Consider the following 17,275-nt stretch of genomic DNA (forward strand, 5'->3'; position numbering starts at 1 on the left):
TTTTAGTTAAACACTCTTTAACTGTTAACAATTGGGAAGCACTCCTCTGAGACTTAGCTATCCATATCTACATTCTCACCTACATGCTGCATGTTTTTTTCTAAATCACTCTTATCTGTTTTTTCCACTCAGCTCCTCGATAGACTAGTGATTTTATTAGCTTGTTTTAAAGAATGTTAGCTGACTGCCAAGTATTGCTGGTTTGCTAACATCTTTGGAAAGTTTGTGTCTAAATTAGTTTGTACTAATTTTTTTATAGATATTAGCCCCTTTTAGTCGTTAGTCGGTTTCGGCTTCTGCTGTTCACTTTTGGGTGTCTCACATGTCACCACTTCTGCCATTTTCTCCTGGTTGTTACAGCAGATTTTTCTCTTTTTGTCTTTTTAAATGTATGTATTTTAAAGATAGATATTTTACCCTCTCTTTAATAATTTGAGAATGCATCTTTCATATCTTTCTAACATTTCCACACCCACCTAACCCCATATGTTTTGTTGGTTTGCTTGCTCCCTAGATGGTATCTCAGCTTGAAACCCAAATAGCTAAATTGACTGAAGCTTTGGAAAATCAGACCAGATTGTACCAAGAAGCTCTGGAGAGGAGCAGGAAAGCTGAAAAACGTTCTGAGACTTTCCAGGATCAACTGAAACACTTGGAAGAGGAATTACTGTCTGTAGATCTGGTGCAAGATGGTTTGAAGCTTGAGAAACAAAAAGTAGTTGCATTCGTTGTTTTCTTCTGCATAAAGTCACTAAAGACAGAGATACAGCCAATTATATTGCATTAATCAGCTGGAGTAGTACTCACAGTACTGCAAGTACTGTGAATTAGCAGTCAGGCATCATGTAGGGAGTAGTAATATCTTTTCTTTGACCAAAAATTTTAGTTGGAAAAAGTAGCTAAGCTTTTGAGTTCAAAGTCCATTTAATGTGGGGAAAAAAAAACAGATTAAAAGACGTATCTGTAAATACATCAGAAGTCCTTCAAGGATTCTCTGATCTCAAAGCTTTCTCTGATCTCTCCATCTTTCTCTAATACATCATCTGGTCTGCAGTCTCTCAAGATCTTGCAGTCCTTGATTCTTTTATATCCTTAGACCATCAAGGCTACCAGGATTTTTTTATCAATTGTATGAATGAACACACTGTTAGCCTATAACATATCCACATGTTAAGAGTTTGAAAAATTACTAGTACGTGGAAAGCTAAACCAGCCATCCAATGCAGTTAAGAAAGACAAAGTTGTAGTATGTTACCAGGCCAAGATCAATGCTTAGAAAGTTGAATTTGCAAAGAATCAACAATTTGGTGCTGTCTGTTTTGCATTAGTCTATGATACAATAACTTTTATGAATGAAGCATCCGCCGCATTGGGAGCAAACCAGAAAATGGAGCTGTTCCCCTCTGCTTCCTCTGTGAAGAACACATGGCCCTAGTTGCTTAATTTCTCTGTAGATTTTGCTGCAATAAAGAGGTTTTTGTTGTGATTTTTTTCTGTTAATGAACAACTTCAGTGCTTTCTTCTGCTGCTGCTGTTTTTAACTTTTTGAACCAGAAGCATCATGAAACAAAGAAATTCTTGCTATGTTTTATCATCTTGGGCTCAAGCAACAGTTTTGGAACTGGTTTGTTTGGTTTTTTTTTCCTTTGTTGTTTCTTTGCAAAGATTATGACCTGCAACAGAAGTAGGAAAAAATAAAGGCAAACATAGTGAGGAGAGTTTTGGATTTTGCAAGAGAGGCTAATTGGGACCAGGGAACTAATGCAATTTTTAAAGACCTAGCAGGGCAGGACAAAAGAAGGAAAAACCAGATTAAATAATACTTGATAGCTGTATGTGTTCATATCAGTAAACCAGGTGGAGATGCAATTAAAATAATCTTTAAAGCAATTTGTAAACCAATAACTGTTATCTCTAAAACTTGCTGTTCCAAAGAAGGGCTAAAGACTGTCCATGTTAACATTCCTGCGTCTCCTCAGACTATGTTGGATCTCACCCATGGCATCCCTGGTACCAGTTTTATCTGTTTTAGAGCTCACAGCCGTGGGCAATCACAGCATTTGCAATGAGTTGGGATGTGGCTGTCCTTTCTAACTTCTCCCTGCCAATGCATGGTCATGTAAAGCAGCAGAGCCACAGACAGGAACTGGAGTCAGAAGCAGACACACATACCTAGTGCTGCTCTTACTGCAGAGGAACAAAGAACAATCTGGTCTTGCTAAGAAGATAAATACAGTAGGTCCAGGGATTTATGAACAAAATAAATATTGACTAAAAAAGGACAAATGGAGAATTTGCAGTTGTGTCAGGAGCGTGTACTATAAACATACCCTTTCAGTATGTTATTTCTTGTGGATAGCGGACTTGGCTATGTATAGTTGGTTGCTGGTCTAGGGGGAATTGCTTTTAAGTTGTACTTCAGGACTTTTAATGAAGTTTTATTATTCTTTTACCCACTTTTTCATGTCTTATCTTAGTATCTGAAATTTCTGGAGCAACTTAATGAGAAGATGAAGCTGGATAGCCTAGCAGCAGAGGTTGGATTTGATATGAATGTGGATGCAATTCTGGCCCGGGTAGAGCAGCTGGTGAAACTGGAAGGTGATGCAGTGATTGAAAACAAGACTATGGCATATAGCCTAAGAAGGAAGGTAGGCAAAAAAGGCATACTGTTACTGTTTGTTTCAAAAGTAAACATCGTTATGGCTATATTTCTATAGTGGCTTGCTGGAGGCAGCAGATTAGATCTTCATATGTGTACAAGGAATTTCAAAGATGTCCGTTACATAAGAAGAAGATGGTAAACGTTTGCAAACTGTGCAAACAGACTGCATATTAAACCAACTGCATATTAAACCAACTAAAACCACCAGTCGGTTAAATATGTGATACTGCTTTTCACAACTTCTTAAATAAATATCTCAAGTTATGCATGTGTCTATGTGTATATATGTCTACTTTTTAATACACATCTATAATATACTTCTGTAAACAACTACTGTCGATGTTTAAAAACATCTGCTGGGAAGGGGGGCACCTTGCACAAACTTCTCTAGAAACTAGTAGGATGTTGGTTGTATTTCACCAAGAATTTCAACATCTCCAACAAGAACCGTGCTCCTTTAGGAGCAAATCTGTTCAAATTTGGTCAGACACCCCTCCGTCATCCTGTTACGCCAGAGTGAAATCTTCTGGTTTTAGGCTTATCAGAATGGTTTAGAGCTTAGAATTAGGTCTGTTTAAGGTTTAAAACAACACTGTCTTTTTTTCTGGAAGCAATTGCCTCTCTAGCAGGGAGTATAGTATGTATGTTAATACTCCTCAGATGTTCCAAAGTAAAGCCTGGCAGCTCAGCTCCGGTAAACTGAAAACAGGTAGCTCCCTGAGCACAAAAATTACAAAACTAAGCTGCTGGACCTTGTATTGGAGCAGTGGATGAAAATTTTCTTATTTCTGTATGTTGATTCTCCTTCTTGCACTCTAGCCTTAATTAACTGATTAAAGATGGAAATATCTTAAACTACCACCATTGAAACCACTGTCTCCTTAATGAATCTCTCCTACCTCTTGCATTTGACTAGTGTGTTATACTTCAGACAATTGCAGTTGTTATGAATGATGCACAAGTATTTATGTTCAAATAGGGTGGAGTCTATATGCAAATTCATTCTAAAAGGTAGCGCACAAATTCAGGGATGGAGAAGCACAATGAATTGGTAATGTAAAAGGTATCAAGTTAGTGTATATATGTTTATAGTGCTTTACAGAGTTTTCAAGAGAGAAATAGGAGTTCAGGTTAAATATGCAACATGGGGATTAAATTTGCAAAACAATCTGTGTAGTACCGTTGTCTTTCACATATATTTTTTCAAATATCCTTGTGCTTGGAAAACTAGTTGAAGACTCAGAAAGAAAAACTTGAAAGCAAAGAGCTGCACATGAACCTCCTCCGGCAGAAAATAACCCAGCTGGAAGAAGAGAAGCAAGTAAGGACCGCCTTAGCTGTGGAGAGGGACGAGGCCAATCTCGCTGTCAGAAAGTTACATAAGATGATAGAGAGGTTACAGAAGCAGCTTGACCTGGCAAGGGAAACGAATACTGATCTCAAAGCCAAGCTGTCTGAAACCAATGAACTTAAGGTGAGTTAAAAGGTTACGTTTGTGCTTCTGTCATTTTTTTCTGTTCCAGTTGGATACAGCTGGAATTCATTTACAATAAATGTGTTAATGGAGAACTGCTCAAATCCATCTAGATGGGGAAATCAAATACAATATTACAATGTTTTGGGTATTTTGCAATTTGTCTTGATATACTAAGTGGCATCTGTAAAGCACAATGTAAATTTTCAGGCTAGTGTAAGAACAATACAATATATGCATCCCTTTCTTTCCTGTCGATATGGCTGTAATGTTACATTTTCCCATACATTGCTCACAGAAGATCTATTCTGATAGGTATGGGAGGAAAAAAAAATAGGGGGTTTTCCGCATAAGTCAGGGAAGATGCTAAATTTTCATTGTTCCTGTGTTAGGGGGTTTTCTGCATAAGTCAGGCAAGATGCTAAATTTTCATTGTTCCTGTGTTTTATTACATTGCAGCAGTAATAAATTACCCACTTAAACTCAGGTGAAAACAAGTAGTTTGCAGTCATTGATAGCTTGCCACCGCTGGAAGAAAGGAAGATTGATTGTATGTGAGTTTCTGTCTTGTGGCTGATGGAGTGAAATAGATAAGTAGGTGCATGTTGCAACTGAAGGATTTTTACCAGCAAAACATTTAGCAACTCTTTTTCATACTGTTTTTCCAGGGGGTAGCAGAGAGTGAACTCTCACCGTGGGTTTTTGTCTGTCCAGTTACCTCTTTTCACAAAACTGGTAGAGAATTAACTGTCTTTGAAACAAAAATCTTTTTGTTAATTGAATTGAAATTGGCCAATCTCCTTTAACTTTTGAGTTCACACATACATTTGATTTCATCAAGAGCCCATTAGAAACTACATTAAAGTGCTTACTCAGGATTGCTCCTGATTATCTCCATTATTTGGTCATGTTAGATGAAAAAGTGTGACAAATTTAACATTACTTCATTTTATTGCAGATCAAAACCTTGGAGCAGAACAGAATAATAGAAGAACTCAATAAGTCTCAAGTCTAATTGGAAAGAATGAAAGAAAAGGCTGAGAAACAACTTACCTCTGTCAAATCGGAACTTCTTTTAAAGGAGCATCAAGCTACTGAAGATAAAGAAAAAAACAAAAATATGTTAGAAGCAGTTACCAGTGAGATGAAGGTGCTTAAAACAACCCTTGCAGAATTAGCAAAAAGAGAGGGACAGGTAGGTGTATAGGTGTTTGACAAGTGCTAGCTGTCACTTAGAATATAAGACTGTGGTATAGGTGGACCAGCTATCCAGCTGTGCTGAAAACTTTTGTGAGCTTTATTAAACAAGGAAATTTTAGGTCATACTTGTGAGCCAGAGTGGCAGTTGTGATTCTGAGAGGCAAAGCTATTCTTCAAGTTATATATGCAACACAATGAATAATAAATGCAGGCGTTTTCTTTGTTCACTGCAGAATATTATATCACCTTTTGGAGAAGTATAAAAATGCCTTAAAATCCTAGTATTTTTTCAAGGTATGTTTTTTTTCTATATATCTTAGGTATAAAACTTATGTGCATGTGACCGTGTATAGGCCATAAATTCAAAGAGTGTTGGAAAAGATCAGAAAATTAAAAAAAAACCAAAACAAACCAGACTTAATATTGAACGTAACTATTTTGGGTCGATTTGTGACATATAACTTCACTAAAGTTTAGGTAAGAAAAATTTTTGTGGTAACTCACTTTGGGGAGGGTATAAGGAGTTTGTGGGAAACACATTAGTAAATGTGTTCCATTCTAATTTCAAAAAATTGTGAAGTATGTATGTAATTGCCTTTGCATATTGTGTTTTGTAGCAAGATTATAGATGGCATAATTGTTGAAAGCCAATGGGATACTTCTTTAAAGTAAAAAATGTGTAATTTTAAATTCCTTATTCTAACTGCTTAGAACTATGTTAATTTCTCCAGATAAAATTTTTGCGCTATATGTTGGCCTTGGCAACAACTCCGGATGAAATTTAAGAATGCTATTTCAAAAAATGAGTCTAGAAAAGTATTGTTTTGCTCACATGGACTAAAAACCAACCACCTGGGGATCTTTCTTCCTGCAAAGCTTTAGCACGGTTTTGTTTTATAATGAAGGTTAGAAATTTGGTAGGAAAATTTAATTTCTTCATATATCTCATGAGGAAACGAAGCATCCTGCACACAGAAGAAGGTATGAATTATGTTCAGGAAATGATTCCATGGAGTCATACATGGAGTACTTGCTAAAACACACAAATGTTTAATTTTTACTGATTTGAACCCAAGGTGTTTCAAGCCACTTGAATACTGTTGCAGTGTTCTTTGGCCAAATTTGAAGAACATGGGAAAAGTGAGGTAAGTGGGCTACAAAGTGCAGAATGCTCAAGCACAGCATAGCACCAGTTCTCAAGCTTTCTGGGTTAGTGAAAGAAAAACGTCAACTTACAATTCACCAGCATCCACAATCTTCTGCATCACAGGAACATTTCAAATACCTGCAGGTGGAACTATACTGCTAAACTGGGAGCAAAGCTGTTTGCAAAACCGATGCTTGGTACTTGTGCAGTGCTGATTAGCAGCAATAGCATTTTAAGAATATGAGAATTGCCAGTAATATTCATAGCATACCGTCCTGTATCTTAACAGTTTGCTTAGCTAAAATCCGTCCTTAAAATAAGCTACTGTTGCTAAATCAGAGAATTAGTTCTAAGCTCTCTCTCTCACTAATTAACATGTGAGGTTTTTTCCTGACTTCTCCTGAACCATTACCCAAGGAGAATTCCTTCCTTATCCCCAACCCTGTGTAGTTCTTCACCTGCTTTGGGCTGACTTGTTCTTCCTTCTCAGGGAAGCTAAACAAGACCAGACTTCTCTCACTCTCTGTAAAAGGTAGCTGATGCAGATGTTAAATACTTCTCTGAGCACATGTGTATATACTTAATCTGAATATAAGCACATCCATGTCATCTGTGTGTGTATGCATGTTAAGAAAACTACTAGAAACTGAAATTGCCGTTACGCGATGGAGTTGTTGATGTGGCCAGGTTGACAGCTTGTACATGCATTGCATGTTTTTTTCAGGTATACTCTGCTTTCCATGGATATCACTATGTGGAATGTTAAATAACATCGTAATATTGCGTGGCTATTTGCCATGCTGCAAAATTAAAAGTATGCAGACGTGAACTACTGCCAACTGGTTAAGACATTGATTTGTCTTGTGGTCATAAAGAAAGGCAGAACATACCCAAGTGAAGTCAGAAATTAAGATCAGATTGAAATAATTTAAAATTAACTCATAATTGGCATTTAACAGAGTGTTTCTGGGTTTTTTTTGCTCTTTAGACTATTAATTCCTACAAGTTTAAGAGGAGAAATTAGCTTTGGTGTTTCTGTGTTTTGTTCCTTTTTTTTTTTAGTAAGAGAACGCACAGAATCAAAGCATCCAAACTGTTAAAAGTGAAGCCCTGTAAGAAGAGTGTAATAACACTGCCAATCTGCTTTAAGATTAACAGTCAGCTCTGGTGACTGTAGCGAATAACAGCAAACCGTGCATATTCTTGGGTAGACATATAAAACCATTAAAAAAAAAAAAAAAGGTGTTTAAAGCATTATTAAATCATACCGCAGAGTAAAAACCAGAGAGGTGAAGCTGTATGTGAAGAGTCAAAAAAGTAGAGATTACTAGAATGGATATATAGTGGGAAATTAGTTGGATATATTGAAACTTTATGAGTAAGTGTAAGTTTACAGATATCCATACTGGATTTCCTCTGTCTGTGGGGTGAACAGAAACCCTTCTGACTTCGTATGTCATTATTGCATATTTCTGAATATAAATAAATATCAGCATAGCCAACATTCATTTTAATAAGACTAGATAAAGGGTATGCATAATGACTGATGGCAAAAGGATGTTTACAGGGACTGATAACATCAGTATGCGACCACTGCAGTCAACTACAGATTAAAATCTGAATATATTTTATTTTTATATCAGTTTAACTGAAGTCCTTATTTGCAGTAGTACTTGGAGTAAGAATATTAAATGTCAATGTTTCGACTGAGTTTTTGATGGTTTTGTTATAAGGATTTTTTCCAGTCTTATTTTCCTTTTTTTTTCTTTTGTCTTTCTATTGCAATAAGACGCCTTCTACTTTCCCGTAGCTACAGAGTGAAAACTAAATGTAGTGTCTGTTTTTTACTTCTGCTCCCGCCTCCTAATATCTTGGGTTAATGCTCTAAATTGCATTCACTTCCTCTCTTTTACTTCAGATAATTTTACTCACTAGATGGAAAATGCCAAGAAAATTTATCATGAGCGCTTACTGCTGTAGCAAACCTTTGGTTTTGAGTCTTTAGTGATGTTTGTCTTTTATTATTTCTCTCCTTTACTTCAAATTGTGACTGTCTTAGAAATATTAACTGCTATTGAAGAAAGACTTAAATAGAGAGTTAGGTGGTACTTCTATTAGCTTGTAGTATTTCAGCAGAACTGTTGTGTTCTTAATACCTCTGTTGCATTGTTTTTAAAGCTGAAATACATTTCTCATGTAATTTTTTTTTCTAGGTCTTATACATTTTAGTGCAAGATTTTAAAAAGTTGTTCATGATGTGCTTACAGCACTGTATCCACTTAAGAGTGTAAACACGCATCTTGCTCCACATGAGACATGTGGTAGCGTTCTAAAGATTGTCCAGCATGTATCGTCTGTTGCTTTTGTTTGGAGTTTTTAAAATTCAGATTGATGTCCCCTGGCGGGGCATTTTTGTGTCCAAGAGTGATGGTTCTCTTTGTCAGTTCATGTGGAGAATTTCTCTTTGTAGTCAACCCTTTTTCTGCATTTTCACTGAACTACAGCTTTGTCTGCACTGTACTTTATATGCCACAATATAATAGTCAGAAAAGTTGTTTTTTGTCTAAGTCTTATTCCATTAAAGTGGGAAAAAATCCTCAATTTAAAATGCACATAAATGAATGGCTTAAAGGATTTCTTTAAGGGCTCTGTGTGCTTTCCAGTTTAGGTTATTTGCCGATGAAAGTTATTGAATTCTTAACATATTTATTGTCCATTCAGTATAGCTGTGACCTGCTTTTCCCATCAGAAATAAAGAGTGAGATGATTGTGTATACGCTTTAATTTGTATCTATTCCCTCTGGCAAAATTCTGCCAGATCGATAATCTGTGTCAGTGCAGCAAATTTAATTTGATTGCATTTGATACATGGTTGTAGTGCAATTTGGTTTACTCACAGTTGCCATAATTAAGTTGAACAGCTTGCAATAGCAAAGATATGAGAGCAAGAAATCTGGTGCAAAGCGCAGACCCTAATGTGCTCCGGGGGATCACTTGGGTTTGCTGTATATAGATGTCTTGTGGGGGTTTAATTCATCCAAAGACTGGGTCTTTGCAGAGGGCTGCCTTGATCTTTTAACATAAAGTCTGTATGGAAGCAAATCCTGGCTCTGCTGCCTGCGCGTTCTGTCTGTGAACCAGATGTTTAAAGAAATCTTTAGCTCCTGCTAAATTGTACTTGCCAAGCACACTGCCAAAGCCCCACAGTCAGTGATCTCCAACTTGGCGTTGAAGAGAATATATGGGAACTTTGGGGGTTTTGGTGTTACATTGTTCCAACGTTTCATCCAAGACATTGCACTGCCTTGGTAAGACAGATAGCTGGGACTGAATTCTCAAATCCTTCTGCCCTATACTGTCTTGGTTTCCATATTTGTTTTTCGGAACTGATGGCAGCTCCTTAGGGTTTGTACTGGGATGAAACGAACTTGGCAAAGTCTTGGAACGGAGACCTTGTTTTCAGGTTTTTTGCAGCTTGCCTCACAGATGTTGTAACTGCTTTAGAGTTCTGCACAGTATTCTTGGGGATGGACATGTATTTCAGGAGTGCTTTTATCTCCGTTTCAGGAGTGCGTTTATCTCCTCCTTACCATTAGCCGTCAGCACGATTGGTGGAGTGAGGGTGCTGCCACACAGAGCGCGAGTCTGGCTTCTTGATGGTTTTGATGTTTCTGTGACATTTTGAGTCTGTTATGCTTGGGAATGGGGATCTTGACGTTCAAATAGATAGCAAGACAAGCATGTTTCCTCAAATAGGAACATTTTCCTCTTTTAATTGTGTGTTGATGATAAGGGGTATTAAGGTATTGGTCACTTGGGCTGTGTAATGCATTGTCCATTGAAGAGGCATTGAAGTTGGACTTACAATTATCCATACTGTGAGTTGAGAAGAGTAAATCAGCATTCACGTTCATGTGATCTTAAGTTTTTAATCTAGTTGCTGGCAGGGTCACTAGTGATGACAATTACTTGCAGATGCCTGTCCATTTGGAACTGCAGAGAGAAAGCTGGTTTCTTTAATTACTTTGCCAAATACCCTTCCTATGATATATGTTCAACAGCTATGCACAGAAGAAAAATGAGCATTTCCCAGGCTGCATCTTGAATTTTGGCTGCATCCTGATTCCAAGTCAAAGTCAGACCGAAGGATGTGCCAAACCTCCACCTTTCTTCTAACTTCCTCCTTTCTGCTGTGGTGTCCACAAGAAAGCGCACGGTAGAGGGGAGCGGTGGCAGGCAGCGGTCGGGAGCTTGAGGTCAGGACCAGCACCTTAGCTTATGCTGTGGGATGTGCCCACCAGAGTTTCCAGTTGCTTGTATAGTTTGCAGTCATCTAGGTCAAGTACAAGTCCTCTTCATGTCTTTTCCTCAGTTTTCACTGTTGAGTCAGCAGGGAAAACACGCCTGTGAAGGATACTGAAGAATGCTTGAAACTATGTTTTGTGTTCAAGATCCTTAGCACCTCAGCTGCTTACATGTTTTGTTGTCTGGGGTATGCCCCAAAAGGCTGTTTCCATCCTCTTCAGCTCTCTGTATTGAGCAACAGCAGAAATTCCTGTATTTTGCACTGCTAATACAAATGCGTGTTTTTGTACGTATGCATATATGTATATGTTTTTCCAGGCATCTCCTTTGCTTGGTATTTACAGTAATTCCTTTCTGTTTGCTCTTGCAGCTGGCAGACTTCCGAGAGGTGGTCTCACGGATGCTGGGCCTCAACATTGCCAGCCTGGCTCTTCCTGACTATGAAATCATTACACGTCTTGAAAGGTTGATTCACTCTCATCAGCACCACTACTTCCCCTGTGTCTGCCTCAAAGATGTGGCAGGGGCACCAGAGGAACACTCGCAAAGAAACATACAGCTTCTTCACTGAAACACACGTTTTGTAAGGAGACGGAACAAAGTAAAATTTTCTTTTGTGCTTCCCTACCTGCTAGACATGCATAGAAAACAGATATTTGATTCTGTTGCCTACTCTACAGATACTGACTTGGGCTGATTTTTAATGTTTCAGTAGGGAGACTGAGCCGAACGGATAGAGTAAAGCCAGCAGCCTAGAGATAGCAAACAGAACATCCCTGGGCAGCGTAATACTTCAGTTATGAAAATGATAGGCAATATGTGAACAATGTCTAGCCCTCCAGTTTCATTGCAGAGGCATTGAAGGTATGGGCCACCCGAGGTCAGTTTGCAGTTTTGGGAAGTACGTGCTAATGAATGTCAGCTTCAGTGACATTCCTTGTGCTTTACCTCTGGGTGACGGGGATGAAATAAAGTGGGGGTTGTCTCGCTGCTGTTCCTCTTGCAAAATGAGACCTCTCTCGGCATTTTTACGCATAAGGACTTTAGCTTCAAGACAGATGGAAGTTAGACAGAGGACTATCACAATTTTGGAACAAGGGATTTTTTTCTTCTGTTGTCTTCATTAGCCGGCTCTTGTGCCAAAACAGTAAGTTACACTTTTTCAGCAAAGGCTTTCACAGGGTGCAGTCATGTGCCTGGTGTAGATATATTTGGTAAAATTGCATGTTGCCCTTGGTCATGGTGCCTTGAAAATTTTTCTTCTAGCTGCTGTATTCCTTGGGCAACTAATCCATAGGCCAAATAAGTGGCAGTTCTTCTGAGTTAATAAGTTGTTTTAAAATGCTTATTTGCTACAGAAAATAGTTGAATTACTGAAGTCATTCAGAAAAGCAATGGTGAGGTGTCCAGAATCGCCTCTTAATCATAAAATCTGCTTGTCTATCGCCCTTTCTGAGTGTTGTTAAAACTTCATGATTTTTTAAAAAGAAATTTGAACAATAAATTTTTTAATAGCACACTCAAACATGATTCTATGTGTTTTAGTTGTCTCTTCCCATTATATATTTCATATGGATGTGTCAAACAGGAAAGAAGACTTACCTATTTATGTCTGACCGTTGTGGACTTTCTACAGTATCTCAGCAAACAATAACCCACTTTCTAAAACTGAGCACACTATTTTAAGAAAAATGAGGCTTTTTCAAGTAACTGTGTGGTAATTTTGGTATCTGGCTAGGGACTCAAAGCATTATAGGTTGCTTTTATTTCACTTGCCTCTGAAGAATCATTTCTCAGTGACTTGTTAGTAAAAAAAAAAAAAAAAAAAAAAACCCAAACCAAAACACCCAAGCTTTTGCAAAATCGGTCATTTGAGGAGAATATGGTAAATCATATATTCTTATGCTCCTGCGGTTACCTGGATTAAAATCAATTTCCTTTCTTGTTTTATAATGCAACATTGTTTTTCAGGTAAAGTTTAATAAATGGGATAAAGGGAAAAGTTAATATTAAATTATATAGACTTAAACTTAGGAAAGCACCACAATTTCAAAGTAAAATGAAAGATTGAAATGTAAATATTTTTAGGCATGATATGTTGGTTGGAAATTTAGAGGGTGGAAAAAGATGTAATAATTTTCTAATTCTTTGTGGGAGAATACAAGTAGTTTCAGCTTGTGTTTTGCTGGTTCTGTAGGCACTTCTCTTCCTCTTGAGTTATTACGAAACAACAAAACCTGTTTTCTTCATCCACATTAATAAATATTATACAAAGCATATTTTACCACATTTTGCAAGTTAAATAAACTGCATTACAAAATTAGGTCCACTCAGCCCAGATAATACATTCATAACTTTAAGAAATTGTCTCCGAGAGTGCCAATCATAAAGTAAGTATGCATATTTGGCCATATTTTATGGTTGTGAGATGATTTCCTAATGTCTGCCAGGAGATTTAAAATCTGCCATGCTCAGCAGTCCTGTGTCCTGCCGCCCCGTGACCAGCCGTGAAGTTCCAGCCCCACAGAAGCCACCAGCAAAGTTCTCCAAATTACCTCAGAGGAGGCAGGTTTTCGCATGACGTCAGTAGTGAAGCTTGATTACTGTCTTGTGTGTTAGGCCAACAGAAAGTAGAATAAGGGTTTTCTAATGCCTTTTTTTTTTAACACAGTGGATCTATATTTTTTAAATATTAATGCTAATGTTCATCAAGGAATATGACCTCTTAGCTGACTATTAATATTCCCTGTATTTGCTTGACTTTGGGAAGAGTACTGACATCTTCGTTCATTTAGCCAAAGCAAATACCAAAAAAAAAAAAAAAGTAATTTTATGTGAACAAGGTTCAGGTGATTTTTGACCCATGTAATGTAATTAACCCCTGAACAAGGTTTAAACTGACTTGCAATCTTTTTTTTAATTTTGCTTCATACAGCATTGAACTTAGTCTTCCTTTTGGAAAAAAGAAATTAAAACAGGCTTATGAATGTTTTCAACATTTGTTTCAAACGTTTTCTTCTTTTTTAAACCGAGATGTATTCAACAGAAGACAGATTTGATGGAAACCTGGAAGTGTGTATGAAGGCTGTGTCAGCAGACACCCCTCTCTCAGTAAAGTATTTTTACTAGGTTGGTTTGTATTAATAAAAGGTATGGGATTAAGAGTTTGCTATCTGTTCATAATTACTCTTCTATTGTGGTAAAGGATTCTTGATTTATCAACAGAATACATGTTTAAAAAAAAAAAGTAACATGTGTGAAAATACAGAATGGTACAGTTACAGGGCTAGATTTTTTTTTCTCCCGGTAATAGCTGAACCAAGTCCAATGAAGACAACTTCATTATTTCAGATTGGCAGTGTTAAAGAAAGGCAAAACTCAACAAATTAAAATGTTGCAATTGTAGATATTGAAATGAAATAATTTACATGTCATAAACATTGTACTAATGAAATCACAATGCAAATAGAAAAATGAGTGTTATAACATTATGAGTTTATTAAAATATATGCAACTGAATTTTTGTCTCTACAGCATATTGTTGCTAATACATTCTTCGAAACACAGGAATTAATGCAGTAGAACCATGATTCCTCAAAGAAATTAAGTGCAAAAGCATTAAAATGCTTTGCTGAATTAGAATTAGGAAGAATAAAGACAGATCACCTTAAATTACTCTTTGACTTACGTTGCTCTGGAGTTTATTATTACTGTATAAAGCAGTTTGCTTGCTTTTCCACGTTTTCTTTCTGTGGATGGGGTGTGCATCATCCATGTTTTCCTAGGGCTGTTCAGTTACTGGATTATTTTGCACATTATGGTGGTGCAGGGGAGGGGAAATATGGATGACCCAAGTCATAATAGATTTTAAATAAAAGAAAAGCGGGTGGAGAATCGGGCACATTTCTAGAGGGAAAGACTACTGGATCATGTATTCTCTCAGACTTTTTCATATGAAATAGAAGTATTTTTTAAGACTACAGATGCTGACCGTTTCTCTTGACCATCAAAGAGAAAAAGGGGGAGGAATGGAACAAAATGAAGTGAAATTCTCTATGAATTTAGAGAAAAGGGATCTCTGATATTACTGAAGCACAGAAAACAACATTAGTTAACTATGTGGAAAATAGAAAAAATGATCGTTTGCCTGAGTAGAAATTGGAAAGAATGTTCAAACATCATCCTTTTCAAATGGAAGAATTCAGATTGCTTTGTTCTTCTGTCAAAACAAGTAAGAATCCTCTATAGCAATGCTTTTTTTTTCTGGAAGAAAAGGAGGATGAGTTTATTAGACTGTACTCGTAATTACTCAGGAATAACTGAGGCAGAAATAAAAGACCTACAAGACAATTTGCTTGAACAGAATAGATGACTTTTCTGACAGTTTTAGTGTCAGCTAATGAGCCATGAGACGAAGAAGAACGCTTCTTTTGAGAAGGCAATAAATAAAACAGTTGAGATGTTTTCTTATTCCCCCCCCCCAATTACTTACACTTTTGGTAAGTAGAAGAAACAAGAAAAAGAAGATTGCAGTGTGAGCAAATGGGGTCCAAACTGTTAACTTCCAAGTAGCCCCAGGTAGAGAAACCAACTGTCCGATGGCTTTTGGTGATGCTGGGGATGGGACTAGAGGGCAGAAGTCTAACCAAGCTGGGAGCTGAATAGGATTCGGCCCCTGGATATGTATATGCACACAGGTGTTTTTATAAAAGGATGATTTGGGCTTTTTTGGGGGGAGTGGAATGTTGGTGTGTGGGGTGGAGAAGATGTGTGCTTGGTTATAAACCAAACATTCAATTTACTATTAATATTATTTTTAAATAGGCCACTGAAAGCAATTTAATGTGAAAAAAGATCCTTGATCTACAAAATATTCCTGTTACCACACCTTAATAGTGACAAATGCTCTTTAGGGCGCTGAGTTAAGAGGCCTGAATTCATTCTAAAAGAATGAGCTTAGTTTCCCCTCCCAAAATTGGGACGCTGCCTGCTGGGGGCAATCATTCCTGCCAGGCAGCGTAGCCAACCTCTGTCCGTGCCGTGCAAGCACCCTGCGGGCAGCAGAGCCCACCACGAAGGGCTGCCTGGGTCTGCGCGGCCTGTCTGGCTGTGCTCACGCTGGTGCGTGCCGTCTGTCTCCCCCTCGGCTGCCAAGTCCCCTCCTCGGCCATGACCCTGGCCATCTGGGATGCTGTACTGCTCGTCAGGCCGTGCGCTGGGAGCTCTGATGACAAAACAAATATGTGGTGGTAGCTGTGGGATGCTGGAAGACCTTCCCCAGTGTTGCTATGAAGGCAGCAACACACCAGCAGAGCTGACTCAGCCCTTTCCCCTTCTGGTCATGTTTTCGTCTTGTGAGGAACAGCATGACCACAGCGGCTCTGTGGGATGTGGCAGGGCATTAAGGAGAGCCTTGCAAATGGGGCCGTAAATCTGGGCAGATCGAAGAGCCACCTCTGATCCCAACAAGGGAGTGTCTGCAGTCTGTAGCCTGTGCTTTGACTGATGGCCAGACTCCTCTTGGGCTCAAGCTGGCAGAGTGAGGAAGCAAGAAGCACCAAGACAAACATTTTGATGCATTTTTTCTGTATATCCTTCATTCTTCTGTAAATCCTTCATACTTCAGTAACAGTGTAAAAATATGCAGTATAAATTACAAAGTAGTAGTATAAATTGATATGGGCAGCTGCTCTGGCTGGCTTCTTGGCCTTAGGGGCGCTCAAAGACTCACAGTTAACTCAACAGGCATCCCAAAGGACAAGCAGAAATACGGTACTGGCAGGCAACTCTCAGACCTTTCTTTGAAGTAATTTGTTGTTTTTTCTTAGCCTCCACATGCTCTGTTAAATTTGCTGTCATTAACAATATCTTTCTCGCCTTGATCTTTCACAGATCACTTATCTGCAGCGAAATCTCTGTGGCCAGCCCTCTTCTTCATCCCAGCAAGGTTTCAAGCCCGTCCGCTGCAGGGAGCCCCAGTGTCAGTCGGGTTGTATTGGGCTGCTGGAGAAATCTGTCCACGCTCTTGCTCTGCTGCTACTTTCTGTCCCTCAGCCCTGGCAGCATCCTCCTGCGCTATGCACCTCACCTCTAGCCAGGGTGTGATCGGACCTCTGCAGCGTTGCGCGGAGTTCAGCAGACACCAAGATACAGTTCACTTGTGTAAAACTGTAGAGCCTTTTAGACTGCTGTAGACAGCTGAAGATGCTTCATACCTTAAGTGGTTTTCTGGAGCTGCTGGGGTGGGGGCACTAAGTATGCTCTTGTGTGGGGAGGAGAACGAGCAGAAAGGTTTTGGTCAACCTAAAGGGATCCTGTGAAATAGCAAGCCTATGTCAGGCATATGACCACCAGGGGACAGATACGTACTGCTGGTTTGTGGTAGGAGAGGTGGAGCTGCAAGAAGGAGGAGGAGGAATACGAGGGTAAAATGATGGCAGCAGACAAACCAGACAGGTGCAGATGTTTGTGAAGCAGACTGCAA

The 17,275-nt window shown here is 38.5% G+C and overlaps 1 protein-coding gene across 1 annotated transcript in view; it reads left to right on the top strand.

The window, feature by feature from the left end:
• Positions 1 to 12,270, top strand: part of CCDC170 (coiled-coil domain containing 170) — a 62,606-nt gene extending 50,336 nt beyond the window's left edge. The window contains exons 8-12 of the mRNA XM_009281414.2: positions 515 to 715; positions 2,478 to 2,651; positions 3,897 to 4,139; positions 5,098 to 5,334; positions 11,162 to 12,270. Of these exons, the coding sequence (XP_009279689.2) occupies positions 515 to 715; positions 2,478 to 2,651; positions 3,897 to 4,139; positions 5,098 to 5,154 (675 nt within the window). The 3' untranslated portion in view covers positions 5,155 to 5,334; positions 11,162 to 12,270. The remainder of the gene's footprint in view (positions 1 to 514; positions 716 to 2,477; positions 2,652 to 3,896; positions 4,140 to 5,097; positions 5,335 to 11,161) is intronic.
• The last annotated feature ends 5,005 nt before the right edge of the window (positions 12,271 to 17,275 follow it).

The sequence above is a fragment of the Aptenodytes forsteri genome, unplaced genomic scaffold, assembly GCF_000699145.1.
Source record: "Aptenodytes forsteri isolate BGI_AS27 unplaced genomic scaffold, ASM69914v1 Scaffold82, whole genome shotgun sequence".
Classification (NCBI taxonomy): domain Eukaryota; kingdom Metazoa; phylum Chordata; class Aves; order Sphenisciformes; family Spheniscidae; genus Aptenodytes; species Aptenodytes forsteri.